This window comes from Electrophorus electricus, chromosome 20 (genome assembly GCF_041902795.1).
Source record: "Electrophorus electricus isolate QZ-2024a chromosome 20, ASM4190279v1, whole genome shotgun sequence".
NCBI classification, from domain to species: domain Eukaryota; kingdom Metazoa; phylum Chordata; class Actinopteri; order Gymnotiformes; family Gymnotidae; genus Electrophorus; species Electrophorus electricus.
In genome coordinates this window covers 19064970-19089802 of record NC_137516.1, presented here as the reverse complement: position 1 = coordinate 19089802, position 24833 = coordinate 19064970, and the positions used below count along the sequence as shown (strand labels likewise).

General features: G+C 46.0%; 2 protein-coding genes across 4 annotated transcripts; both read right to left on the bottom strand.

Annotated features, from left to right (window-relative positions):
* Nucleotides 1-1823: 1823 nt before the first annotated feature.
* Nucleotides 1824-7572, bottom strand: zgc:136930 (thread biopolymer filament subunit gamma). Its single transcript, XM_081703549.1, has 9 exons — nucleotides 7076-7572; nucleotides 6882-6942; nucleotides 6689-6784; nucleotides 6411-6590; nucleotides 6137-6262; nucleotides 4969-5189; nucleotides 4751-4788; nucleotides 3171-3209; nucleotides 1824-2985 (listed from the first exon to the last, which is right to left on the bottom strand). The coding sequence occupies exons 1-9, from the start codon at nucleotides 7450-7452 to the stop codon at nucleotides 2942-2944; spliced, it is 1182 nt and encodes a 393-aa protein (XP_081559675.1). The 5' UTR covers nucleotides 7453-7572; the 3' UTR covers nucleotides 1824-2941.
* An 8449-nt stretch (nucleotides 7573-16021) lies between these two features.
* On the bottom strand, nucleotides 16022-24387 carry klhl18 (kelch-like family member 18). Of its 3 annotated transcripts, none has more exons than XM_081703547.1 (13): nucleotides 24052-24387; nucleotides 22584-22714; nucleotides 22253-22393; nucleotides 21966-22164; nucleotides 21446-21606; nucleotides 20863-20999; nucleotides 20383-20605; nucleotides 19608-19712; nucleotides 19411-19522; nucleotides 16783-19234; nucleotides 16609-16668; nucleotides 16241-16360; nucleotides 16022-16071 (listed from the first exon to the last, which is right to left on the bottom strand). In XM_081703547.1, exons 1-10 carry the CDS (start codon nucleotides 24178-24180, stop codon nucleotides 18848-18850), a joined length of 1725 nt encoding a protein of 574 aa, XP_081559673.1. In that variant the 5' UTR covers nucleotides 24181-24387; the 3' UTR covers nucleotides 16022-16071; nucleotides 16241-16360; nucleotides 16609-16668; nucleotides 16783-18847. The 3 variants fall into 3 exon arrangements, with proteins under 3 accessions (XP_081559673.1, XP_081559674.1, XP_081559672.1); XM_081703548.1 differs by having other exon boundaries at nucleotides 16022-16360; nucleotides 16783-16938; nucleotides 18527-19234; XM_081703546.1 differs by having other exon boundaries at nucleotides 16022-16360.
* Between the last annotated feature and the right edge of the window lie 446 nt (nucleotides 24388-24833).

Genomic DNA, 24833 nt, shown 5'->3' with positions numbered 1-24833 from the left:
TCCCCAGCTACACCTATGGGTGTTACCCCAACATGTTCCATCCATCTGTCCCCGGCTACACCTATGGGTGTTACCCCAACATGTTCCATCCATCTGTCCCCGGCTACACCTATGGGTGTTACCCTAACATGTTCCATCCATCTGTCCCCAGCTACACCTATGGGTGTTACCCCAACATGTTCCATCCATCTGTCCCCAGCTACACCTATGGGTGTTACCCTAACATGTTCCATCCATCTGTCCCCGGCTACACCTATGGGTGTTATCCCAACATGTTCCATCCATCTGTCCCCGGCTACACCTATGGGTGTTACCCCAACATGTTCCATCCATCTGTCCCCGGCTACACCTATGGGTGTTACCCCAACGTTTCATGAAGCCCTCAGCTGATCAGGGTGGACAGAATGAGTAGTATGACCAAACCTTTGACCTCCCAGTGTCTCAGACCTCTGAGTGCCTCTTGCCTTTAGGCTGTGAAGGTTCAAGGGAAAAGGGCTGACCTTTAATGTGATGCTGGTTAGAACCAGACAAACAGGAAACCGGCAGCAGTATGCAACGCTTAATAGTTTCATCACCTTCTTCTTTTTCTGTGTTGCTTCGGCAGTTTTTTAAATGTTTATCTCAGTGGTCAGTCACGCATGTAATGGTGAAGAAACTCTGCGAAGGAAGCAGACATGTGGTCATAGGAAAGTGAGTTGTTCACCCTGAAAAGACCACAGGGTGAGTCGGCCACAGGCCATGTCCAGAGACGTGCTATACTGGTAGCATCTAGTTTCTCTGTGGTTTAGTGCTCGTGTGTTTCAGACGTTTTTTGTGGTTTTTGTTGTCACCAGTACTGATGTCTGCCCAAACGCTTTCCCATGTCACTCGCTTATGTCTGTTAGCATTATACCACGTTTCATGCTATTAGTTCCTCCTTTCACAGTTTTGATGCACCTCTCCATCTACAATTATGCAAAACCAACCAGACGTCTACTTTCCCTTATCAGCCAACACGAGCCTCAGCCCGTCCATGTCCCGACCAACCACACACTGTTCACTTCTGCTGACAACACTTACAAAGACACTAATGAAAATACATGTACATGTACATTTAGTTTATAGCACATTACCATATAGCCAAAGATTAGACATGGTACGACCTGGATTCAAGGAGCATGATCGGAGACCCTGCTCTGCTCTGGGGCTACAGAGAAACATGCAACCTGCACTCAATGTGATTCAGTTTCATTTAGAGATGAAACTTGATTTAAGGGAGATTCTGAACAATGACGCATGTTTATGTGACTAACAGGTGCTGTGCAATTCCAGCTCTGAGGAGCTTTGAAATGAAACATCAGTGTAGTCCTTCTGAACCAAACCTGCTCATTCTGGAACATCCTGTGGTGAATTTTTGCACGAGGGACATCGTGAGAGGAGACCACATTCAGAAAGGGCATTTCTGAGGACACTTCTGGGGACACTTCTGGGGACACTTCTGGGGACACTTCTGAGGCGCTGTTGCTCAATCACTCACCCTTTATATACACACACACACACACACACTAATATACATATTTATATATTTTTTTATTTTTCTATAATATATATATTGATAAATATATATATATATAAGAGAGAGAGAGAGAGAGAGAGAGAGAGAGAGAGAGATTCAGAATTGTAGTGAAGTACACAAGGTTTTGAGAGAAACATTGTATTGTACTGAGATATTTTTCTGGAAAGTCTGTGTACTTTCATACAATTTAGAATATGTATACATCTCTTACCACAGTACACTGCAGCCACGTAGAATCTGAATAATATGACATAAAAGACTTGAGATGTCAAAGTTCCCTTTATTCTGGGTGTGAAGCAAAAACATCACATGGTGTTTTGTGTTGAGTGAGGTCATAGTGGTTTGGTACGAGACAAACACAAAATAGCATGATCAAGGCAGAGGTGTCTGAAGCTTCCTCTGTGCTCGCTCTCAGTTGACAGAAAAAGGCAAGCAAAGATTAACATCTTAACAGACCATGTTTCACAAGTAAACAAATGCACTGTGTGCATCACTACAGACACAAAAGTTGAACTTACAGCCACCTGTTCTCTCATGTATGTGTGTGTGTGTGTGTGTGAGTGTGTGTGTGTGTGTGTGTGTGTGTGTGTGTATGTGTGAGTGTGTGTGTGTGTATGTGTGAGTGTGTGTGTGTGTGTGTGTGTGTGTGTGTGTGTGTGTGTGTGTGAGAGTGTGTGTGTGTGTGTGTATGTATGTGTGTGTGTGTGTGTGTGTATGTGTGTGTGTGTGTGTGTGTGTGTGTGTGTGTGTGTGTGTGAGTGTGAGTGTGTGTGTCTGTGTGTGTGTGTGTGTGTGTGTGTGTGTGTGTGTGTGTGTGTGTGTGTGTGTGTGTGGCAGATCGACACTGCTTCACAAATGGAATTATAAAAAGATCTTTTCTTATCAGACCATGGCCAAAGAAAACACTGGCTTCCTGAGACGAAAAAAAAACAGATCCTGACAGTGACGGACAGACAGTCAGACAGTCAGACAGTCAGAGAATGTGAACGTTAGCAGTGGCCTGTCTGATAGTCGTAACCCCGGCTGTCGTGTAAAGATACATGTAAGACAAGTGAAGGCTCTATTTCATGACCAAGACCTTGTTTGTACCTCACCATCAGTACATGGAAACTCATACCTGTAAACCACTTCCTCTTTTTAATACTAAAAAAAGTGTCAAATCTGCAGAACTGAAATATGATAGCAGAGTGTACGTCACAGCAGCATATACAGAGTTTAGTATAGTGTAATAGCAAAGAACATGTGTTGTGCTTTGTTGTGTTGTGTTGTGCTGCCTTTGAACTGTACAGTATAGAATCAAATGGACAAAAACAGAACTTGGGTTAAATCTGGAATGCAGACTTATTGAAATAAGGACAACTCCCAGGGGACCATCGTCATAACTCCTCAGGAGGACTCGGTGTCGTCTCCGTCACTAATGACTGAAGTTTCTGTGTGTGGAGGGACAGAAAGATAAGAGTGACATATTGGCTTCACACAAATGTGAAGGAGACATGATGACTAAGAGAAAAGTCTGGAGACATTCAGGGCGTCAGACACCAAGCTTCCCCCATAGGCAGGCATCTCTGAGTCATAGAGCATCCACATGAACAGTGAAGGCATCGCTAAAATGTACCTGTGATGATCTCCTTGATCTGTATTCCTCCTCTGCCACCTGAAGAGAGAGAGAGAGAAGGATAGAGAGGAGACAGAAAGATGACGAGAAGAGAGGAGCAAAAGATAAGAAAGAGATGGTATCTCTCAGCTTCACGTAGCTCATCACAGCTCAGTAAGAAACTCAACATGCGTTTCATTACTCGATTCCCCGGAAACGGACACTGACATATCCCTACAGGTGGGCTACAGGTGGGCTACAGGTGGGAGTCTGCCTGCGCTGCGCTGAGGCCCTAGTGCTCCAGTAGGACTTGCCTTTGCAGATCCATCTAATGTGTGTTTCCATGGGGACAGAGGCATGGGGTGAATCCTGAGGGGTGCTGGTTTGGGGCAGGGCACTCCCTGTGAGACGGAAAAGCGCGGATGAGACAGGCCCCGCCCACCACCACACCACAGGGCTCAGTCCCTTACCTGGAAGAAGTAACTACAAACACCTGTTGACCTTGTGTGTGTATGGGTCATCATATATGGTGTATACACTTACAACTTAATTAGAAACACCAGCCTTGCACATACACTTACAGGCCTCTTTATTTGGCACACCTTCTTATAGGTACACCTGTCCTACAGGTACAGCTGTCTTACAGGTACAGCTGTCTCACAGGTACAGCTGTCTCACAGGTACACCAGTCTCACAGGTACAGCTGTCTCACAGGTACACCAGTCTCACAGGTACAGCTGTCTCACAGGTACAGCTGTCTCACAGGTACACCAGTCTCACAGGTACAGCTGTCTTACAGGTACACCAGTCTCACAGGTACAGCTGTCTTACAGGTACAGCTGTCTCACAGGTACACCAGTCTCACAGGTACAGCTGTCTCACAGGTACACCAGTCTCACAGGTACAGCTGTCTTACAGGTACAGCTGTCTCACAGGTACACCAGTCTCACAGGTACAGCTGTCTTACAGGTACACCAGTCTCACATGTACACCAGAATTACAGGGACATCTGTTTTACAGGTACACCGGTCATCTGCCTCCATTAGTGGCAGGTAGTCATTTTGAGTGGTGTCAACACAATCTTTCCAGTGTATCTGTGGATAATTCCCCTGTGACTGAGAGACTTGTGGTGACATGTCACAAACAAAGTTTTTCCATATGATAACGAGACAGGGAAAGGCAGTTCAGCTTAAATTTACACCGTATTTGTCACTGGAGCTGGACAGTGGTTGCACATAGTTTCACTTCATGTTTGGTCGGGGGAGCAGCTGAAGGTGAAACTGTAATGGATGAGAGTCATTTGGGAGGTAAACCAGATATTTAATGAGGTCACCTACCATATCTGCTTAAACAAGGACAGTGTGGGGGATTATACATGCAGGCAGGTTGCAAGGTTATAGTCACAAAGTAAACACACGCTATGTTTGCTAATTTCACTAAGGATCGACCGTTGTTTCTAACCATGCTGTTGCCCGTTGCCATGGTAGCCAGAATCTCCCTGAAAGCCCATCTGCAGCCTGACAGGGGCTGCATGTCTTTGCTGAGATTGGTACCCTGCTTGTGGGTTTCTGATAGTTGCTGTGCACACCAGCTTCTCTTACCTGAGAAAGTGTAGGACGTCTCTGTGAATTCTGGCAGTCTGAAAACCAGAGAATGAGAGAGAGAGTGTCAGGGGGAGGTTTGGAGAATGTCAGGCCTTAGGTTTCTGTTAACAAAAGAGCAAATAATATAAAAGTTGCACAATCCCTTCATGCCAGTCTAAATGAAACATGAGCTGTGGCTCGTGTCTGTGGGTCCTGAGAGGTTATCTGAGGCTCACTTGAAGTCGTCTCCTTCCAGGAGCTTCTTGTAGGTGGCAATCTCTACATCCAGGGCAAGTTTCACATCCAGCAGTTCTTGGTAGGCTAGGATCTGTTTGTGAAGATCAGCTTTGGCAGCCTCGATGGCCGAAGTCAGCCTGGTGATCTGGGCCTGGTACTCTGCCACGCCCACGCTCGCCAGGGTGCTGGCCTCAGTCAAAGCTTGCTCCAGGGTCATGTTCTGGGAGAGCAACCCCAAATCAACCATGGGTCAGCATGCAATCAAAAAATGTTGTCGAATTTCTTCAGAACACAGTTAGTCAGCTTTGAAATGCTGCCGGATAAACATTGTATGAGCAGCACCTCATAAACTCCTTTCCTGTTGCAGTAACCCTCTGAAAAGTACCTACATTCTAAGCATCGCTCAAATCCCCTAAGTCTAGTAATGAAGTCAGACCATGTTTATGACTTATGGATGCGTCTGCAATGAGCAGCGCTTCACCTTGTGTCAAACCACTTCCTTTCTCACATGACTCATGTTTCCTGTACCAGGTAGCTGTGATTTATTGTGAAAAATATAACGCGATGGCTGCTAGGCTATGGTGCTTTTCATGCCAGCCAGACTCATGCTGACGTTGGGAAAAGCAACGTGTTGTCCTGAGCACCCTCACCCCAGCTCAGCTTCCTCACACAGCTTTTACTTCCTATTTTCCAGTTTATTTATTTATTCTAGCTAAAATTCCCCAGGAATCCCCAACTGGAAAAAAATGTTTATGAGGCACTGATAGGGAATAACCAGTAAGCCATTCTGTAGAACCAGAGTTAAACATTAAAAACGAATGATCGTCATATAGGTGCATAACAAAGTCAGTAGTGTAGCCACCAATGACACACATCTACTCTATCTTGATCAAAACACCCATTACGCACAAAAAGGGGAAGAAAGTCTATCAGTGTATGAAAGCTGCAAGCTGTTACTGTGCAAGATTCCAGAGTTTTGATGGGTAAGAAGTTAAGCCTGTATTGTGAGAATATAATACGTATGAATACGTACAGGTATGTGTAAATATATATATATATATTTGTAGACTATGTAGACCCTCACCTGGGTGACAATCCCCTCACCTGGGGAGCGAGCGCCTCAAGTAGTAGGTAGTGAGCCACTCACCTGGGTGATGAGCCACTCACCTGGGTGATGAGCCCCTGAAGCTCTATGCCCAGTGCCTGCAGTTCCTTCCTGGCTGCTGTGATTTCAGCTTTGGTTTGAGCCACGGCCTCTGTGCTCTTAGCATTAGCAGTGTGTATCTCATCCATCTGAGGAAAGAGGACAAAACATCTCTCGTATTCTAGGGACCAAACCAGTTTAACACTAACAATCAAATTCAGAAGTAATACCACACATACAGAGCATGTCATTAAATATTAAACTTGATGATTTTATGTCTTAAAGTAATCTTTCCACCTTAAGTTTGTAGTAGGCTTCCGCCTCCTCTCGATTCTGCTGCACAGACTTCTCATACTCCACGCGCATCTTGTGGAGCGCAGTGGAGATATCGAAGGATTTGCCAGTGTCCACTTCGATCATGGAGACAGAGGTGTCCATGGTGGTGGTGCCCAGTTTGGACTGCAGAGCAGACAGTTCCTGTGGAGCAGCAGTGCAACAAGGCAACACCGCCCATTTTCAGTACATTTTCAGTACATTTTAATCACATTATTGCATGTCTGTGTCATGTTAGGTACCTCTTCCTGGGTCTTGGTGACAAACGCTAATTCACTCCTGAGGCTAGAGAACTTTGCATCTAAATCGATTCGGAGGTCAGATGCTGCTTCAATGTCCTAAAGATGGAAAGGCCGAGGTCAAAGGTCAAATATGCTTTTAGTACCTTATGAACTTGTCAGGTAACCACAGCTACTAGAGCGTTACGAGGGTGACCTTTTTCATAGCAGCATTATCAGACTCAAGCTGGAACTTGACGCCTTGCTCAAAGTCGAACCTTAAAAAAACAAAAGGTTAAAAATGTAAAAATACAGCGTCATAAGTAACATATATCATTTTAATTAAATCACATTACTGTAGTTTATATGTTTAACTTAAGATAACGACTTTTTTAAAGCAGCTTGACTCACTTGGCCTTGAGCTCGTGGGCAGTGCCCCGGACGTTATCCAGCTCGATCTCCAGCTTGATGGTGTCCAGGGTCAGTGTCTGCAGAGTGCTGCGGTACTCGCTCAGCTGGGCCTCGTACTCCCCTATGTTGGTGCTGGATGCCTCGGGGGACGTGTCTGCCCCTCCGGTCAGCTGAGACAGCTTGGCCTCCAGCGCGGCATTCTCCTGCTGCAGAGTCCGGACTTTGGCCATGTAGGTGGAGAAGCGGTCATTCAGGCTGGACAGCGTCGTCTTCTCAGCCTGGCGGGACAGGATGGGCACCACAGCAGGTCTCGGGCCTCCAGCAGCAGCGAGAGCCGACCCTGCGCTCAGCCCCCCCGCGGCGATGGTCCGGCCCATGGCGAACGCTGGGCTGGCAGCTAGAGCACCCAGACCCGAGCCCGATCCCAACGCGAGCCCCGCTGCGGTTCCTCCGCCAAGACCCAAACCGAACCCAAAGCCCAGGCCGGCTCCGGCGCCTCCCCCAAACCCCAGACCCAGCCTGCCGCCAGAGCCGCCTCCGGCCCCGCCCAGTCCCCCGGAGAAGCCGGACAACCTGGAAGAGGATAAGGACAAAGACATGGACATGGCAGACAGCTGTGGGCTAATGCTGCAGCTGGAGAGAGCAGTGAGGGACAGATGCTGGAGGAGCTCCGTGGAGGCTTATAAAGACCCAGCTTCAGGGAGGGAGGGCAAAGAAATTAGCCAGGACTTGATGCTAAACTTTCTATGCCCCCTCCACATTCCACGGGTGCTAAGACCAGGGGCCCACTCACCCTGAGGGAAGGCCCTGTTTCTGGATGAGTAATAGTGTGAAAGCTCTCTGTCAGCTCACTATCAGTCTACTCGCACGCACACTCACTCAGTGTTGCCATCAGCACTGACTTCTCTGTCCTACTGTGACATATGTCCACTCTGTCTCTGTCCTACTGTGACATATGTCCACTCTGTCTCTGTCCTACTGTGACATATGTCCACTCTGTCTCTGTCCTACTGTGACATATGTCCACTCTGTCTCTGTCCTACTGTTACATATGTCCACTCTGTCTCTGTCCTACTGTTATATATCTGTATCGATCCTACTATATGAATGACCGATGGCATTAGTTCTGTGGCTGATCTGCTGATGGAGATCCATGTGGGACCTGCCATCCCAGAAGACCAGAGAAATGTAGACAAACCGACATCTGCTGCACATATCATAGGACGTATCTTACTACTGAGGAGACATGAGTTCTCCCTAAAGCTTATTTTTGTTACCGTTGTTCATAAGATGTGGAATTTGACAGGCTCTGCCTGGTCTTGAAGCCCTTGAGGAGTTTAAGCAGCTGTGTAACAGATCCCTACCACCTGCCTGCTTCTCTGACAGGTGAATGGTGGCATCTGTCTGCCCAAGGCTCCGCCCACCTTTACACAACTACAGCCTGCACCTGCCTGTCTGGTTGGAACTGGATAAACAGAACATTAAATACAGTACCGCTAACCATCAGAGTCTGTAGAGCAATGCAGGAATTCAGTGCCAACAGCGAATGAGGCTGCATTTACACTCATTAAAACCCAACCTGTCTATACACGGAGTGATTCTGCTAAAGTCTCTATTGCATGTGGCAGCATTAGCGCAGACACACATGTCTTACCTCTATAGCTTTACTTCTGAAGCATATTCAGACCTCCATATTTACACAAAATGTGGCGTACATGTTTGTCAGGGCAGGTGTCCATCACTAATGGCTTCGGCACTTCTCAGTCTAGCACAAGAGTAGCAGCTGTAGACCAAAATCTTCAGGGTGAGGTGACATCAGGGCCACTCGGCCGGCGGGGAGGTGGCGTAGCACTTTCAGGCCTGCTGTGCTTTCTGTTGCTTCACAAACAGATCCTTCTGCAGAACAGAAGCAACCGTGCATTCATGTCTCTTCATCTCTTCATGTCATAGATAGAGGCTAGATAAAGGCTTGCACATGAACATGCTTAAGCAGATCTCGCCAGCTGCTGGAAATAGACTCTACACGCCGTTCACACATGAGATTAATGTTCTGCATTTACAAGAAAAGGTCTGAAACCCTTTTAAATTTACTTGGTTTTCTGCATGAACGGCTGTTAAACTGTGATCAGTCGGGTATGGCAGTTCCAATGATAAAGATATATTATAAATATAATATAAATGATAAAGATATGGTATAAAGTATAAAATAATAAAATATAATTTGAGTTTGCTGTTATAAGACTTTGAAGCAAAAAGCAAATATCTTTAAAATGCTGAGGGTTCATTTGTGAAGACTCATAAAAGTGCCATGTGCACCTGAGATTAACGCTTGCGCAGAGTGTTGAAACCACAGTTCCAACGTAAGTGGTACTAAATGCAATGCAGCTTCCCTTCAAGTAAGAAAGGTTTGTGTTTCATGTCCTGGCCAGATCTTATCTGATCTGCATGTGTACATTTATTTTCACATCTTATAGGGTGTTATAGACCTGTACAACCATATCACTCCAGGCCTAACTTACAGTTGGATAACCAGCAGACTACATACAGTGGCAACAACCATCAGACTCTGCAAATAATATTACGTGTTTGTGTCTATTGATCTGTTGATCTGTTCACATTACCCTGTTTGCACTTTGTGATTACTTCCATCTTCCCACAACACCTCTGTGGACGACACTCAAAGACATGTTCGAAAGACAAAGGTCCCAGATGTCCTAACAGAGATTCCACCAGCCAATTGTCCACTTTCTTAATGGAGCTTAGTGTCCTGTCCCTCATCATATAGAACCAGCCTTTATGTCTTCGTCGGGTTGATCTACTCAGTCCTAAAGCTAAACATTTCAACAGACCTGTGTGAATGGCACCAACCTCTTGGTACAGCTGTAACATGCACTTCTAGCCTGAAGCTTTGATTTGGATGGCCTGTAATCAGATGTATGAAGTTTTGGCATAATGTATAATGTCTTTCTGTAATGTGATTACTTTTCATTTTAAGGACATTTTTACTAACTTATTTAGTAACTGTGGGGCAATTTTAGAGACAGGAAACATTAAGACTTCTGTACCCAAGTATGAAACAACTGCACCAATGTCTAATCAACTTAATATCTGACTATTGGTTGTTATCTTTAGTTTGAGTAACAGAGTAATGAGTAATATGATTAGTAGTATGAATAGTATCATTTCCATAAAATATTTTGAAAGCCATTACAGTTTGATAAAAGTAATCATTAATTAACAGATTACATTCCTTGAGTAACGCTGGATGTTAGATTTATAAAAAGGTCTTACTGGAAAAATTAACATCAAACAGTCGTGACAGGCCACAGTGAACTATATTAAGACGATGTGGAAATGGTACCGTCTACGTGCTTTCTGAAGACAGGCTCAGGTGGGTTTGCGTTGTACTGTACGTAAAACCAAGAATGAGCGCCAAGCACTGCAGGACTGTTACCGACTGCGTTTGTGAACACTTTCGGAGACAATTCATTTTTATTAGAGCCTGCTGCAAAAATACAACTCACTTCTTATAGGAGAGTTAGGGAGGAAAGACTGGCAGAGAGACAGCCATCTACCTACTAAAGTAAATCTACCGAATTTGACTACATCCATTCATTCCGTCACAAAATTGTATAACGTCTTCTACAACGGACGTGTGGTTTCTATTAGATGACACGCATAACTACTCTAGTGTTGAAATTACAATTACTTCAAATCCCCACACCTAGTGGTAGCCGTCATGAACCAGTTAACGTCTGTTAGAAGGGACCCAACGCGTTTGCTGGGGGAGTTTCTAACATTAATCCGTCTGATCCACGTCGTTTGGGTGCGTCCATACCTGACCGCCCAGTTTGTTTCGTATCTGGCAGCCCAGAATCCAAATGGTACTGGGAAATGACCAGTGAGCGCAACCACAGGCCAAAACACAAACAGTCAAACTAAGAAAAGAAGACCTGCTGAGTGTAGCACTCTGGTCAGAGAAACCTGCATTTCAACCTAGCGCGATTCCTTAGACTCTGTTGACATATGGTCATTTTATTATTTATTGTAGTCGATATATTGCATATTGTTCCTTTATTTACATTTCAGAACAGGTTTTCTCTTCCGTAAATCCACTCAAACAGATTCAAAGAGGCTGTGCTTTCACTGTTGACCGAGTAAAATGACATGCAGAGTATTATAATCTTGTACACGGCGGGTAGGAGCGTTCCGGGGGAGGAGAGGAACTGCTCAGTCAACCCTCGTGGAGGAGCCGCCTCCGCGTGATCGACTGCGTGACGTTTTCCCGTGTTGTTACGAAAGCGAATTTCTAGAGAACACCACGTGGGATTACTGCGTAGTATCAGATGAAATTTTTTTAAAATGTATTCAGGATTTTCTTTACTGAATAATATACAATGACCTCCGACCTTTCTGCTAACTGAGATGGGCTTTGTATTTGAGGGATGGGTTTCAAAACTGGGCAAAAAATGGATCATTTAACAATATTTTTGATCTGAGGTGCATTGTTACTGGTGACTTTTCACTTAGCATGTGAATATTAGTCATATGTTTAAACACAGTCTTAAAGTGAAATCTATAACGCTATCGCTTCCCTATTATTTAGCTAGTCTGTCGATTTGCAACAGTGACCACAAGAAAACCTCTCGTGACAGTTTCTACTGTGGTCATATACTGTCATATAAACCCTTCAGTAGTAGTGAAGTGAACTCAGATGAGAGGATTAGGTTTAGGGTTAGTCTGAGTCTCAGTCTGAGACCTGCATGAAAACATAATGATTCGAATAGGCCTTGATTCCATAATGAAACTCACTGTTGAAAGTTGACCTTAAAACTCACCCTAGTTTTCAACTATGTTCGCATGATCAACAGTTCTGAAGCCAAATCTCACTACCTCTGAAAAGCTTAATGTTTCCCAGATCGCGCTGATGTTATTTATACAGGCCATTTCTCAAGGGGCTTTTCATTTCTCAAGCAACTTGGCAGAGGTTTGACTTTTCTGACGTCAGCAAGACAGGACCATCACTGTAAAATTACAACATTCCCAAGAATAAGGAACAAATCTTGATTATAACCAAACCCCAAATGGGGAAAACGGCTTCTGCTGTCTGACACCAAGTAGCAGAATATTCTGAAATTGCATTTTAAAAAAGGAAAATTAGACTCGCAGCCAAATGAGACCGTGACCCATAACTGAGCAGAACAAGCCTAGTAGGCCTATATTGGTTCAGACTTGGTATGAATTTGTTACATAATTTCTACACAAATTCTACACAAATCTTTCCCGTGCTCTGTGTAGATAAGAGGTTAACTTATTGCATGAACTTTGGTACAATTTGTTTACTTTGAATGCAGTGTTATGCTCGGACGGAATGACTTTTACACGGGGAGCTGGGCTAATCTACTTATTAGCAGCACCTCCCCGTGCGGCGCCATGCCCGTCATCTGCGCACTCCCACGTCAATAAAGACATTTTCCGCAGTTTTTCCCCCAAAGTGCTCGAGGAGGCATTTAGTTCTGTCATGCATGGCACAAATCCCTCGGGTGTAAATTAGTCACAGGTGATAATCATGTCGATGCCCTTTCTGGGAGGCAGACTGGTACCTGAACTGTAGGACGGCACAAGCAGCGTTTTCTGGCTGTGAACAGCGCGGGGTCACGTTTTGAAGCCAGCAGCACCACGGTGCTCCGGGGTGTAATTGTTTCCACGCCTCCCATGGGCAGAGAACTCCTCTCGTAACACACATTCCATCATCAGGCTGTAGTCTTAACACACCGCTGTTGTCCGCTAGATCAGTGAAGCCATCCTGGACAAAGCTCGACTTACACTGCAGACAGAAAATGTACAGGCCAGCACTGAAGACCTTTGAAACAGGTACATGAGGCCCGGAGAGGCAGAAAGGCTGGGACATGCTGCCTGATGACAGATTATTTCATGTGTTACTGGAATGACAACTGGTGCAATGAGTGCTTCTCAAAGAAATACCTGTAACATGAAATAACGGTCAGTACTCACAGCTGCTGGGGTGGTGTGGGGGGTCAAAACTTTAAAAGTCTTACAGCTGTGACAGAATGGGGACTTTTGAATAAGCACTTCCCAACGTCTCCATCTGTGTGAGTGTGTAATTATGCAAGTTAGAGAATCACACAGCTTTCCTGAAAGCAATAGAAGAGGACATTGGCTGACTCTATAAAGTGACTGAGGACGATCCAGAGTTGAAATCCACACTGATGTATGTAGCGCACTGGGTCAGAACGCACGTTCCCAACCTTGAGATAAGTCTGCAGAGTTTAGTTTGAACTCCAGTGTGTTTGCTAGACCTGATTGCACTACTTCAGCTCTTCAGAAGATTCAGATTAGCTGAACCAGGTGTGATAATATAGGCTGGGTTTGAAAGTGTGCATCTTCAGGAGGCTTCAGCAGCTTTAAGACCAGGGACGTGTACCTGGATCTTCTCAGGTAGTACACTTACACCAGAGACACTGAACCTTACCACAGGAACACGGTTGGACCCTTCCTCTCTCATACAGATTTATCCATGTAGAGTTTGTAGCATTTGCCACTGATTTTGTCTTGGCTGCATCAGTATGTTGTAAGAAAACTGTGTGTAAAGGTGTGCGTGATCACTAGGTTGAGAGGGTAAGCAGTAAGGGGTGTGAGAGAGACTATTAGGTTGAGAGTGTAAGCAGTAACGTGTATGTGTGTGTGTGTGTGTGTGTGCGTGATCACTAGGTTGAGAGTGTAAGCAGTAACGTGTGTGTGTGATCACTAGGTCGAGAGTGTAAGCAGTAACGTGTGTGTGTGATCACTAGGTCGAGAGTGTAAGCAGTAACGTGTGTGTGTGATCACTAGGTCGAGAGTGTAAGCAGTAACGTGTGTGTGTGATCACTAGGTCGAGAGTGTAAGCAGTAACGTGTGTGTGTGATCACTAGGTCGAGAGTGTAAGCAGTAACGTGTGTGTGTGATCACTAGGTCGAGAGTGTAAGCAGTAACGTGTGTGTGTGATCACTAGGTCGAGAGTGTAAGCAGTAACGTGTGTGTGCGTGTGTGTGATCACTAGGTTGAGAGTGTAAGCAGTAACGTGTGCGCGTGTGTGATCACTAGGTTGAGAGTGTAAGCAGTAACGCGTGTGTGTGTGATCACTAGGTTGAGAGTGTAAGCAGTAACGTGTGTGTGTGTATGTGATCACTAGGTTGAGAGTGTAAGCAGTAACGTGTGTGTGTGTGTGTGCGTGTGTGATCACTAGGTTGAGAGTGTAAGCAGTAACGTGTGTGTGTGTGTGTGTGTGTGTGTGTGATCACTAGGTTGAGAGCGGTAAGTTCACTCAAGTGGACTGTGAGTTGATGAGTTTGAAGGTCAAACACAGCGAGGCCAGAACAGATCCACAGATCTGGAGACACTGAGAGCCCTGGTAAAAAAGTTCAGTGCATGTCATCAGACTGGAGGAGTCCTCATGATGCTGAGAGCTTTGCACCAGTAATCAACAATCCAGAATCACATGAAGTCCTCATACATGTTGTTGTATTTGTACGTGACAAGACTCTCCGATCTGCTCTCAGATGGCTGGCTTCACGTGTCCAGCTGTGTCCCTGTGGTGCAGAAACGTGGCCTGGAGAATCTGAGTGACGCCAAGCACCGACATCGAAAACCAGAACATCAGCTCCGTGACCGGGAAGCTGAGCTTGCAGCATGTGTGCCGAAATCATGCAGCAGCAGCACGACTGCTAGATCCGGCTCAACAGCGAGGTGATTTTGGAGCTAGAGATCCTGGACGCTGAGGAGGACAGATACCAGCCTTCATAGTGAGGCAGTGAGCTGTTACTAACCCCCCGTCTAATGTCAAAGACATAACCCCCCCTCACTGAAAGAGAAGGTTTGCCATTATTGCTCTAACTGTTGTTCCTGAAATTGCTTTTCAAAACTTGCCATTTTTTAGCTGATTAAAAATCTTGTGAAATTATAATGAACCAAGAGTCAGGCTGTGACTCCAATGCCAGCAGCTGAAAGCAATAAAATTGACATTTCTACCAAATTGCTGCGTCCTCAACCTCCTGAATTTAAAAACCTTTTTCATTGCCAACATCAAAATTTAGTCACGCTTTGATCTCACCCAACTGGCTCTAAATTGAATCGACTCAATTAATGACCGTTGCTTTGTCGCCCTCTACAGGCGCCCAGGTGTATTCGCAGAGCAAGGAGGAACAGCTGCTCCTCCACCGCGTTTTAAGCAGCCGAGCACCGTACCGCCTGAAGGTACCACAGCTTCGCTCCCTTACAGACGCGTAAAAGGGGAATAAAGTTGTCATTCTCTTATACTGCCTCAGTTTGGCTTCCACCTGTGATTACCAAGGTAATTTTAATTTCTTCCCTCAGGTTCTAAACAGAAACACAAGTCTGACTCGTCCTACACCGCAACTGCACACATTTCTAAAGCTCGTTTTGCACTTCTTTACTCTATTGAGTGTAGACTGCATAGATACAAGAGTTTACAAGTTTAGAAACTAATAAAACTCTTTAAATTGAATACTTGTAATTTAAATAAAAGCATATTGTGTAAATAGAGTGTGAGTGAGTGTGTGTGTGTGTCACTGGAAGAAATTATTTATTTATTTATTTATTTATTTTTTGAGCAGGGTTACTGAAATTTTCTCTTCGTGCAGCAGACTATTTTGGTATTTGGTCTCATTCATCCCATTGTGTGAGAAAAACAGACCAAAATGAGAAGCAACTGGTAGGCTTAGGTGGGCTGGGAGAATAATGGACTTTAGTCCGGTGCTGCACCCAGACACACCATAATAACACTCCACACCTCTAATGACCCACCTGTGTGCCACGCTCGCACGTCATCCCATAATCCATGTCATCATTCAACCATTTAGGAAGTCCCCAAATTACAGTGCAGTAACGTTTGAGGTGCACTGAAAAACACGGTTCTTTCACAAAAACTGAAATAGGCAAGTTTATTCATCAAAGCTGAAACCAAGCAGGATGAGGGCCTACATATGTATAAAACAGGTAAAAAAAAAAAAAAAAAAAAAAAAGTCAGTCAACATACATTTCCCCAATTTAGTTTAAAAAATGAAATAAATACAATAAGTGTTATGGCTGTGGTCTAGTTGGGTCTCCTATGATGGAGAAGCAACCAGCACAGAAGCGGACAGGGACCTTTGGGATGACAGAGACCTCTCTCCTGAGCCGTGGGCTCTCGGACGGCGCTCTCCTGAGCCGTGGGCTCTCGGACGGCGCTCTCCTGAGCCGTGGGCTCTCGGACGGCTTGCTCCCACTCTGTAGGGGAGCAGGTGCAGCGTTAGGGACAAATCCCTGTGCCAACCCCAACACTTCACATCTCTCAGCACGCAATTAGCACTGACCCCTGCATCATCGTCTAGAGAGGCCCACCAAGGAGAAGGTTCCTACAGTATTTCAGCTGTAACGTATCCTCAGGGTGAGGGCTAAATATGTTTTGAAGAATAATTTCTTTCCTGATAAAAATTCTATCTTGATGAACATTTTATATCGTCTTCCACACTTACCTGAATGTCATCTTCAGGTCCTCTCTCCATGCAGTCTGACTGGACTCCTGCCTGAGACGACTGGAACATGTGGAGTGCAAGAAATCAGATAATTTCACCATTTTTTTTAATTTTTTTTTTTAAATAAAACCCATCATTTTAAGAAAATCTAAATAACTAAAGTAATGAACCTACCAGCTGCAGCCGGTCGACTGGGCCAGCAAGTGCAGAGCAGGTGAACACACAGAGAAGAAGGACAAACACCGCCGCCTTCATGCTGATGGGTTTCTGTCCGGTCAGTGGTAGCGTTGTGCCTGCGGCAGCCAAGTCCACCCCATAAAACCACCAGCTCTGGACAGGGGGCGGAGCCCAGCACTGATGTCATTTTTGCACCTCTCTGTCTCAAAGGCCACGAATAAGCCAGCAAATCACATAGCCAAACACGTTTGTCTCCTCCTCAAAAATAAGAAAGGCACTCGTGTCCATTAAACAAACAAACAAATCCCAAGATTTATTTAAAGACATTTAGGAATGATTTGTGAAGCGAATAAGTCCATTACAAGATTTCAGTCACAAGCCTAAAGATCCTTCAATTTAAACAGGAGAGCAGACACCATCTCGGAGCCCAACCCTGCCGGAGCGCGAGCAACCCAGAGGTAGATGAAGACAGGAAAGAGCAGAGACCCACAACCATGTGATCCTCTGTTCACAGATCACACATCTACAAAGTGTTCCACTTGATTATTAATTGACACAATTTTGAGAATTATCAAACTATTATGTACAATGCTATAAAAAAGACCAAAAAAACAACTGAAAATAAATAAAAACTCTGTGGTCTAGAAATCATAAGTAATAATAAAAAATACTGCACGATGACTGAATGTTACAACACATACCGTTATAAAACATCTGGAGGAGCAGAGACTCTCACCAAAGTCAACGTTCACAGTCAGAAATCCCAACGTTTACATCGGTTACTTGCAGTCAGACAGTTTTGCAGAGGGACGTGACCAGTGCTGGACAATCGTCCCCCACTACCACCACAGGACTCACGGCACACTGAACAGAGAGACTACTCTAATTATACTGGTCTTCACATGCCCTCAGTTTTATCTCTTTTTGGTATCAATGTTTTGATTTCTATCCATGTGGCCAACGAACAGAAACGTAGCGCGCGGTCTATGAGGTAAGTCCGGCCAATCATCGGTCAGAACGCTTCTCCCCCACTAGGGGGCACCGGAGCGTCTGTGTGCAAGCTGCAGGATCTCATGGGAACCCAAGGCTGGTGGCAGCAGGCACCAAACAGACATGGCCTGGACAAGGAGTCCCGCATCCTAAACCGAGTCGAGTCAGAACTTTATCCACGTGACTGCTGCTCGGGCTATGGCACGTGCAGTGCAAGCGCTCACGCAGTTGCATGGCAGTTACGTCGCAACGTTCAGTACACAAAACATCCTAAACATGTACACAACACATTAGAAAACAGAGAAAATTAAAATGGTCACGTATCTAAAATATGAGATTGTTATACTACACATCATTAGATCCTCCCAATTCAAATATATAAATTTGCTCATCGTAAACTTTCAGTGGTTAACTTTCATTTTCTTCTAAATACTAAATAAGATTCCAGTTTAGGAGTTAATTTTATCCCCCAAAAATTAGACTTTCTTCCATCATCACTTATATGTCTCGATCTCTCACACACACACACGCACGCACCCACACCAGAAGAAGTATATACAGCAGCACACACTACACATGTTTAACAGAATTAAAGTGGTCCATATCCCAGCTGTGTACGCAACACTCTTAGCACAAAGGCTCCAATACAAAAAAGTGTCAGTCAGTCATGTTTGACACAGCAAGCTGCTTTCCAGATGTAAAAAAACTTTAACCGTTTTTCAATTCTGTATTTTTTTCCTTCCAAACACACCTTCCCTCCTTCGTTCTTCTCTGCCTCCCTCTCCGTGATCACGATAACTCTGCCAACGACTGCAGTGGGCACCCACACACGCCCACGCCCTAAAGGAAAGGGTCTGATGTTTTTACTTTGACATTTTGGTTTTAAATAAGAGCAGTAGTACACGGACATTGGCTTGGCTTTCCTGTTTTTAAGGCTTTTCTGTAACAACAGAGCCAAGAACGTAACATCTCAAACAAAAACGCTCGGACCTAGGGCGAGACATGGTGACGATGAGCCCGCCACCAAACGTCGCCACACGGCGAGAACGTAAAACCTCAAACATTTCCCAGGCTATGCGGGCTGGAGAGGCACACAGCCCACCCCAACACCTCCCTCGTGGCAGCTCATAGGTGCCATGAATGTCCAGCGGCTGATCTCAGGGTCATACACCTCCACCGAGTTGAGGTTGGACTGTCCGTCGTAGCCTCCCACGGCGTACAGGCGGCCGCGAGCGGCCACCAGGGAGACGCGGCTGCGCCGTGTGTTCATGGCCACCAGCTGACTCCACTGGTCCGTCATGGAGCTGTAGATCTCGGCGCCACTCAGGAAGGCGGAGCCGTCGTAGCCGCCCACCACGTAGAGCTGGCTGCCCAGGGAGGACGCGCCGTGACGACAGCGCTTGTTCATCATGGGAGTTGAGGGGTGCCACAGGGCTGTGTGCTGGTTGTAGTACTCCACCTGGTGGACGGCAGCAGCAAACACAGCTACAAAGCGTTAAAATATTCCAACCTCTTCCAAACAAGCTGAACATTTGAGAAAGTAAAAATCAAACTTCTGTTACCGACATGGACAATTTAACAACCTCCACATTTCACCTGCAGCGTTCTGCTGTAGTGTGATGTTCTCTCACTAACCGTGTTGAAGATCTGTAGACCGTCATGGCCACCGGAAACAAATATCCTTCCCTCGAAAACAGTCACACCTGCAGCGCTGCGACTCGCGCTCATCTCTGTCACAATAGTCCACCTGGGCCAGGACAACACACACACAGTCAAATTATGGCACATTTATTCCAGTGTTATAAAACCTCCATACAGATGACATAACCCACCTGTCGGTTTCGGGGGAGTAACACTCCACGGAACAGAGTGAGGATTTGCCATCATAACCGCCGCACACGTATATGTGCCCATCCACTACCACGGTGCCCATCGCACTGCACACACAGGAAGGAGGAGGGTAGTGATGGAGTTAGTGTACAGACGCATCATTGTACAGTCCTAGAACGGAAACCTCTCCCCAATAACACCATACTGTTCTTAAATACATCACAAAATCAACAAATGTTTGGGCTTTTGGTCCAACATGAGGCAACACACCACCTATTCCTGCACTTTCACCTTTCTGTGGATGCCTTGCAGACAGACATCAGGCTAAAGTCGGCAACACACCACAGCCACTTCGCAGGCAGGCAATCCAGCGAAATGTCCGCTGAAGTGTTGAATTCTGATCAGCGGTTTGGACAAGGACACTCACTGTGTCTCTTTGAAAGGACTCAGACATGGAGGTTTGACAATGTCTCCCCTGAACAACACAACCTGCCCCAATTACAGCTACAGCTTTGAGCTGAACTACATCCAGCAAAGTCTGGGTGAAAGACCTCTGTCCATCATGTGAATCTGATATTCAAATGAGTTATATTCAAAGCTTAAAAGGGTTATGCAAATTAGGAAGGCTTTTGGACCACGGCTCTGCACTCTTTTGTAATTTCTGAATAATAAACCATTCAATATCTTTGATGATCAAAATTTGTTTTTAAAGCTTCCGGAGCGGCTACACTGCGCGGGATTGAACTCTAACAGGAAGAGGATGGTCTGAAGTTCCACCTGCGCTGGCTGTTCATGCTGGCGACTCTGTTCCACGCGTCTGTCTCTGGATTGTAGACCTCGACCGTGCTGAGCCGAGACTGCCCATCATAGCCGCCAATGGCGTAAAGCAGCCCGTTGACCACAGCCACGCCCACTCGGCTCCGGGCCGTGCTCATTGGTTGACAGCGCTCCCAGCAGTTACCAACTGGGTCAAAAACTTCTACGACGTTTAACGAATCACCTGGGTGTTGTGCGGCAGATCAGAAAAAGAAATTCACTCTATGAAATTCAACTGTGTGATCGGTAAACACCACAAGGGTCAGTTAGCTGATGCTCTGGGACATCCTTTGTAGAGTAACATTTACAGAGAGCCCTAAAGTAAAATCTGTTTTCTTTGTTTATTAAAGTCTCTCACCAGAGATGCGTTACTCAACCTGTATGTATTTAACTCTAAAGACATTCAGGTATGTGTTGGGGTGCGGAGTGCAGGGGTCGCACCGGCTCCGTTGAGGCCTCCGACGGCGTAGATGAGCCCTGTGATGGACGTGCAGCACCTCTGCCGGGTCTTGTAGGCGGGAAGGCGAGGCCGCCTCTCTGGCATTAGATGGTAATCCTTCGCTTCATCCACCAAATCCCTGTTCAGAGAGAAACACAAACAGCTGGAACCACACACACGCTGGGTCACGCCACCTGTGTGTGTGTGTGTGTGTGACATCAGCTTACAGCTACAGAACACATCCAGCTGTTCAACCAGCATCAGTACCATCTGATATAGAGTTACACACACATACAAAGGCCCTGTCATGTGGTGATGCATTTATTTAAAGTATATAGTCCATCACATCTCCCAGACCTTGATGCCACACACACACACACACACAGACTAAACAGTCCGCAAAGCACTTCTAGTCTTTTATACTATGTTTATTTCATGTTCTTTTTCATTTAAGTAGTTTATTCCCTATTCTGTGTGCTGTGTATCTGTAAATAGTCCGGTGTGTCTGTCGGATATGTTACACAGCCGGGCTGTGGGTGGGTGGGCAGCGCAAGCCTGTAGGGCTGTGGGTGGGTGGCAGCAGACCTGCATTTGTGGCAGCAGCGCACCAGCTCATCCTGCTGCACGCGGTCGGCCAGGAACTGGGGGCGGCACAGGGGCAGCCGGGTTTTAGAGAGCAGCTCAGGCAGGCAGGACTGGCGGTCTTCCCGCTGGTGCCGCACCCACGCCAGCACGGACTCAAACACCTGCACAGCAGACCAGAGGAAAAGACGCCCTGCCCTGAAAACGCTGCCCTCATCCGACAGTCTGGATCTAGAGCGCTCAAGACAGGCCGCGAGAAGCACGTGAGGACCATTTTGACATGACACTGCGTGGAGTCGGGGAGAAGGAGCCTAAAGCATAATCATAAACTCATCAGACATGAGACAGCATGTGCTGCACGACGAACATACATGGAGAGAAATATAAACGAATGTATGATCTACCGCTCAGAGGTACGAAGGCAGAGAATTAAAGACATGGCCCTGTCAGACACACATGCAAGCGCGCTCCTCCACACTCGCACATCAGATTGCAGAGAGCAAACCATAGCGGACCCCCAGACCTGCTCCTCGGCCTTGACGTTGAGCTCATCGCAGCCCACCAGCTCCAGCACCTCCTCGGGACGCAGGCTCAGGAACTCCTCCGACACGGACACCTCCATGAAGTGCTGGTGCACGAAGCTGTTGGCAGCGTCGTACAGCGTGGTGCACATCATGGTCTCTGCAAACTGCCGCACGCCCAGACAGTTCTTCGGGTGTAGCCTGCGGCAAGAAACACGAGGCCAAGGGGTTAAACGTGCGCATTTGCGTCTGGCAGTGTCATCACGGCGGAGGAGGAAAAGGAGCGTACCTCTCTTGGAGAAAGGAGCAGCAGGCATCCTTGACGTTCTGGAGCTGCAGGAAGCTGGCCCCGATCAGAAGGCCCTGCACGTTCTGCTGGTCTATGGCTATGTGTCCATTGTAGGCAAAATTGATCAGAGCTTCAAGTGCGCTTTGAAAGGGAATAAAGCAGAGCAGAAACAGGTCGATACACTGCCACTGATACCAAAACCCGACACTGCTGTGTGTCTAATCTACAGACGCAGAATAAAACGCACTGGAGAAAATTCCTTTCTCCATTCAGTGGCACATGGAGTTTATTCCCGCTCTGGGAAGCCTAAGCGAGGCATCAAGAGCGTTACCTGGGATCCATGCCCTGCATGACGATCTCATCCTGTTTACATTCCACCATGTCGTTGGTGAACATGGCATGGAAGTACGGAATAGATGCAGCCAGAACTATCCTGTGGGCACTGAACTTGTGCTCGCCCACCTGCAACACACACACACACACTATTTACTCTTCCCCTCCAAGCATTCATCAAGCCCAGAAATGTACTGATAATAAAAGATTTAAAGCAATTGTGCTTTAGGTCACCAGAAACCTCAAAATGCAAATCAAAATGCAAAACAGACACACTGCTGCTTTGAACTGTGGAGAACTTGTGCGACGCTGTTCAACTGAATGCACATGTTGAGAACTGTACTGAGGGGATATTGAGGGCAGTTTTAGAAGCCACCAGTCAATAGTACTGGACTGGAATATCTACCTTTCCAATACCAGACTGTAAACCCAGTAAAGGTTATTTACAGCACAGAGAACCATTCACAGAAAGAGACTGACAAAAATAAAACTACACTTACCATTCAAATCTTACAAATCATGTATTTAGTACTCGTAAAGAAGCTTTGTGCCAATGTCTGTTGTAAAATGACTATAAATAAATAGAACTTTATGCTTTGACTCTCTGAAATCTCTCCTGCACAAAACATGGACTTGTCAACCTGCCCCGGTATACAAACGCTGTACACACAGCACTCCCTCGCCTTCTGAGTCCAGTCCGATCCTCGGCGATTAATGGCGATGTTACTCCTCTCCCTGAAATAGCGCGAGGGTCCAGACGGCTGCAGCACAGGTGAGCTGAGCTCGAGCGAGACGGGCCTCAGGATGAATCACGCGCTTGGCCCACACATGGGGCTCGTGAGTACAGCAGCTGTAGCACGCAGGGGCGGAGGAGAGAGTGGCTTATCACCATTCCCCTCGGCACTGGGGGCACTGGGAGCACTGGGAGCAAGCTATGAGTTGGAAACCTGGCAACTAAAACCTGTCAGGCGCCCCGGGGAACGGAGCTGTAACCGAGCTGACCGGGGGACGACGGCTCCTCATGCCCGTTAGACACTTGGCCACTTAACTGTTAGCGTTATGTTTTTAACTAACTAAATAAAACTGCTCAGCTATCTGACAATACCAGATTACAACGTCGTGTATAGATATACACTCAAGAGGGTTAACCTTGTTAGTAAGCACGTTAGAGTTGCGTTAGCTTAGCTAGGCTAGCTGGTTAGTTTGAGCACTCGGATCACCTCAAATAAGTGAGTATTAGTTAAATGTCACTGTCAGTGCTATTTATCACCTTTTCATGAGCTACCCTTGAAAGATATCGATCTATAACACTGACAACCGTTTACCAGATGTTTATTTATTCACTACAGAGCAGATGAGGAGGACCTGCTGCGCTAGTTAGCTGTTAGCATAGCTAAACTACCTTAGCTGGCAGGTTAGCAAGTAGTCAAACCTCCGGAAAACTGTTTCGGACAGACTATTAGTACCTTTAGGGTGACATCGCAAAGTTTCCCCTGTCGTCGGATCTCCTCCATGACCGAATATCCACGAGTTGGTAAATCGTGGACAGAAAAATGCATCAAGTCTTCTAGTTCTTCGAATATCATGTCACCCATCGTTACTGAGGGAAGGGAAACTAATTAGAAAACGCGGTATAACACAGACGTTTGAGCTACGACGGACTCCATATCCGGAGTAACGATAGAGTAACCGGCAAAAACCAAACGAGCGAAGCGTGGCGCTGCCTCTCCCGCCAGAGTGAAACATTACATTAATAATGACTTTGCAGTGAAAGTCCCAAATATCCTATGTTGTCGCACATCTTTAGTTCCCTGTCTAATAGGATAGTCACGTCGGATTAACGCTGCATTTGTGCTGAGACATTAAACTGCGCGACCCAGTTGTTGGGGATTAGGCTATATCAGAGGGATTATTTCAGAGCTAGAGGGAGAAGTGGATGTTTTATTGCCCCCACACTTGATTATGAAAATATACCCTAAATAAGAATTACATAGATGATAACTAGTTGCCATTAATTAATTAAAGTACATCTCTCTTAATTGTAATCACACATGAGGTTGAATGCACATATGTTTGCAGACTTGCTCTATGTAGAAAGACAATTGCATAAGTAAATTAAGACACAAATACATGGGACCTGAGAGGCCTGAGTCTGGCTGTGTGAGAGTACGAATGGGTGTGAGGACAGATCAGAAATTGCCAAAGAACTTCAGTTATAGTCAGCCTCTAACTCACATTTTAGTTAAAA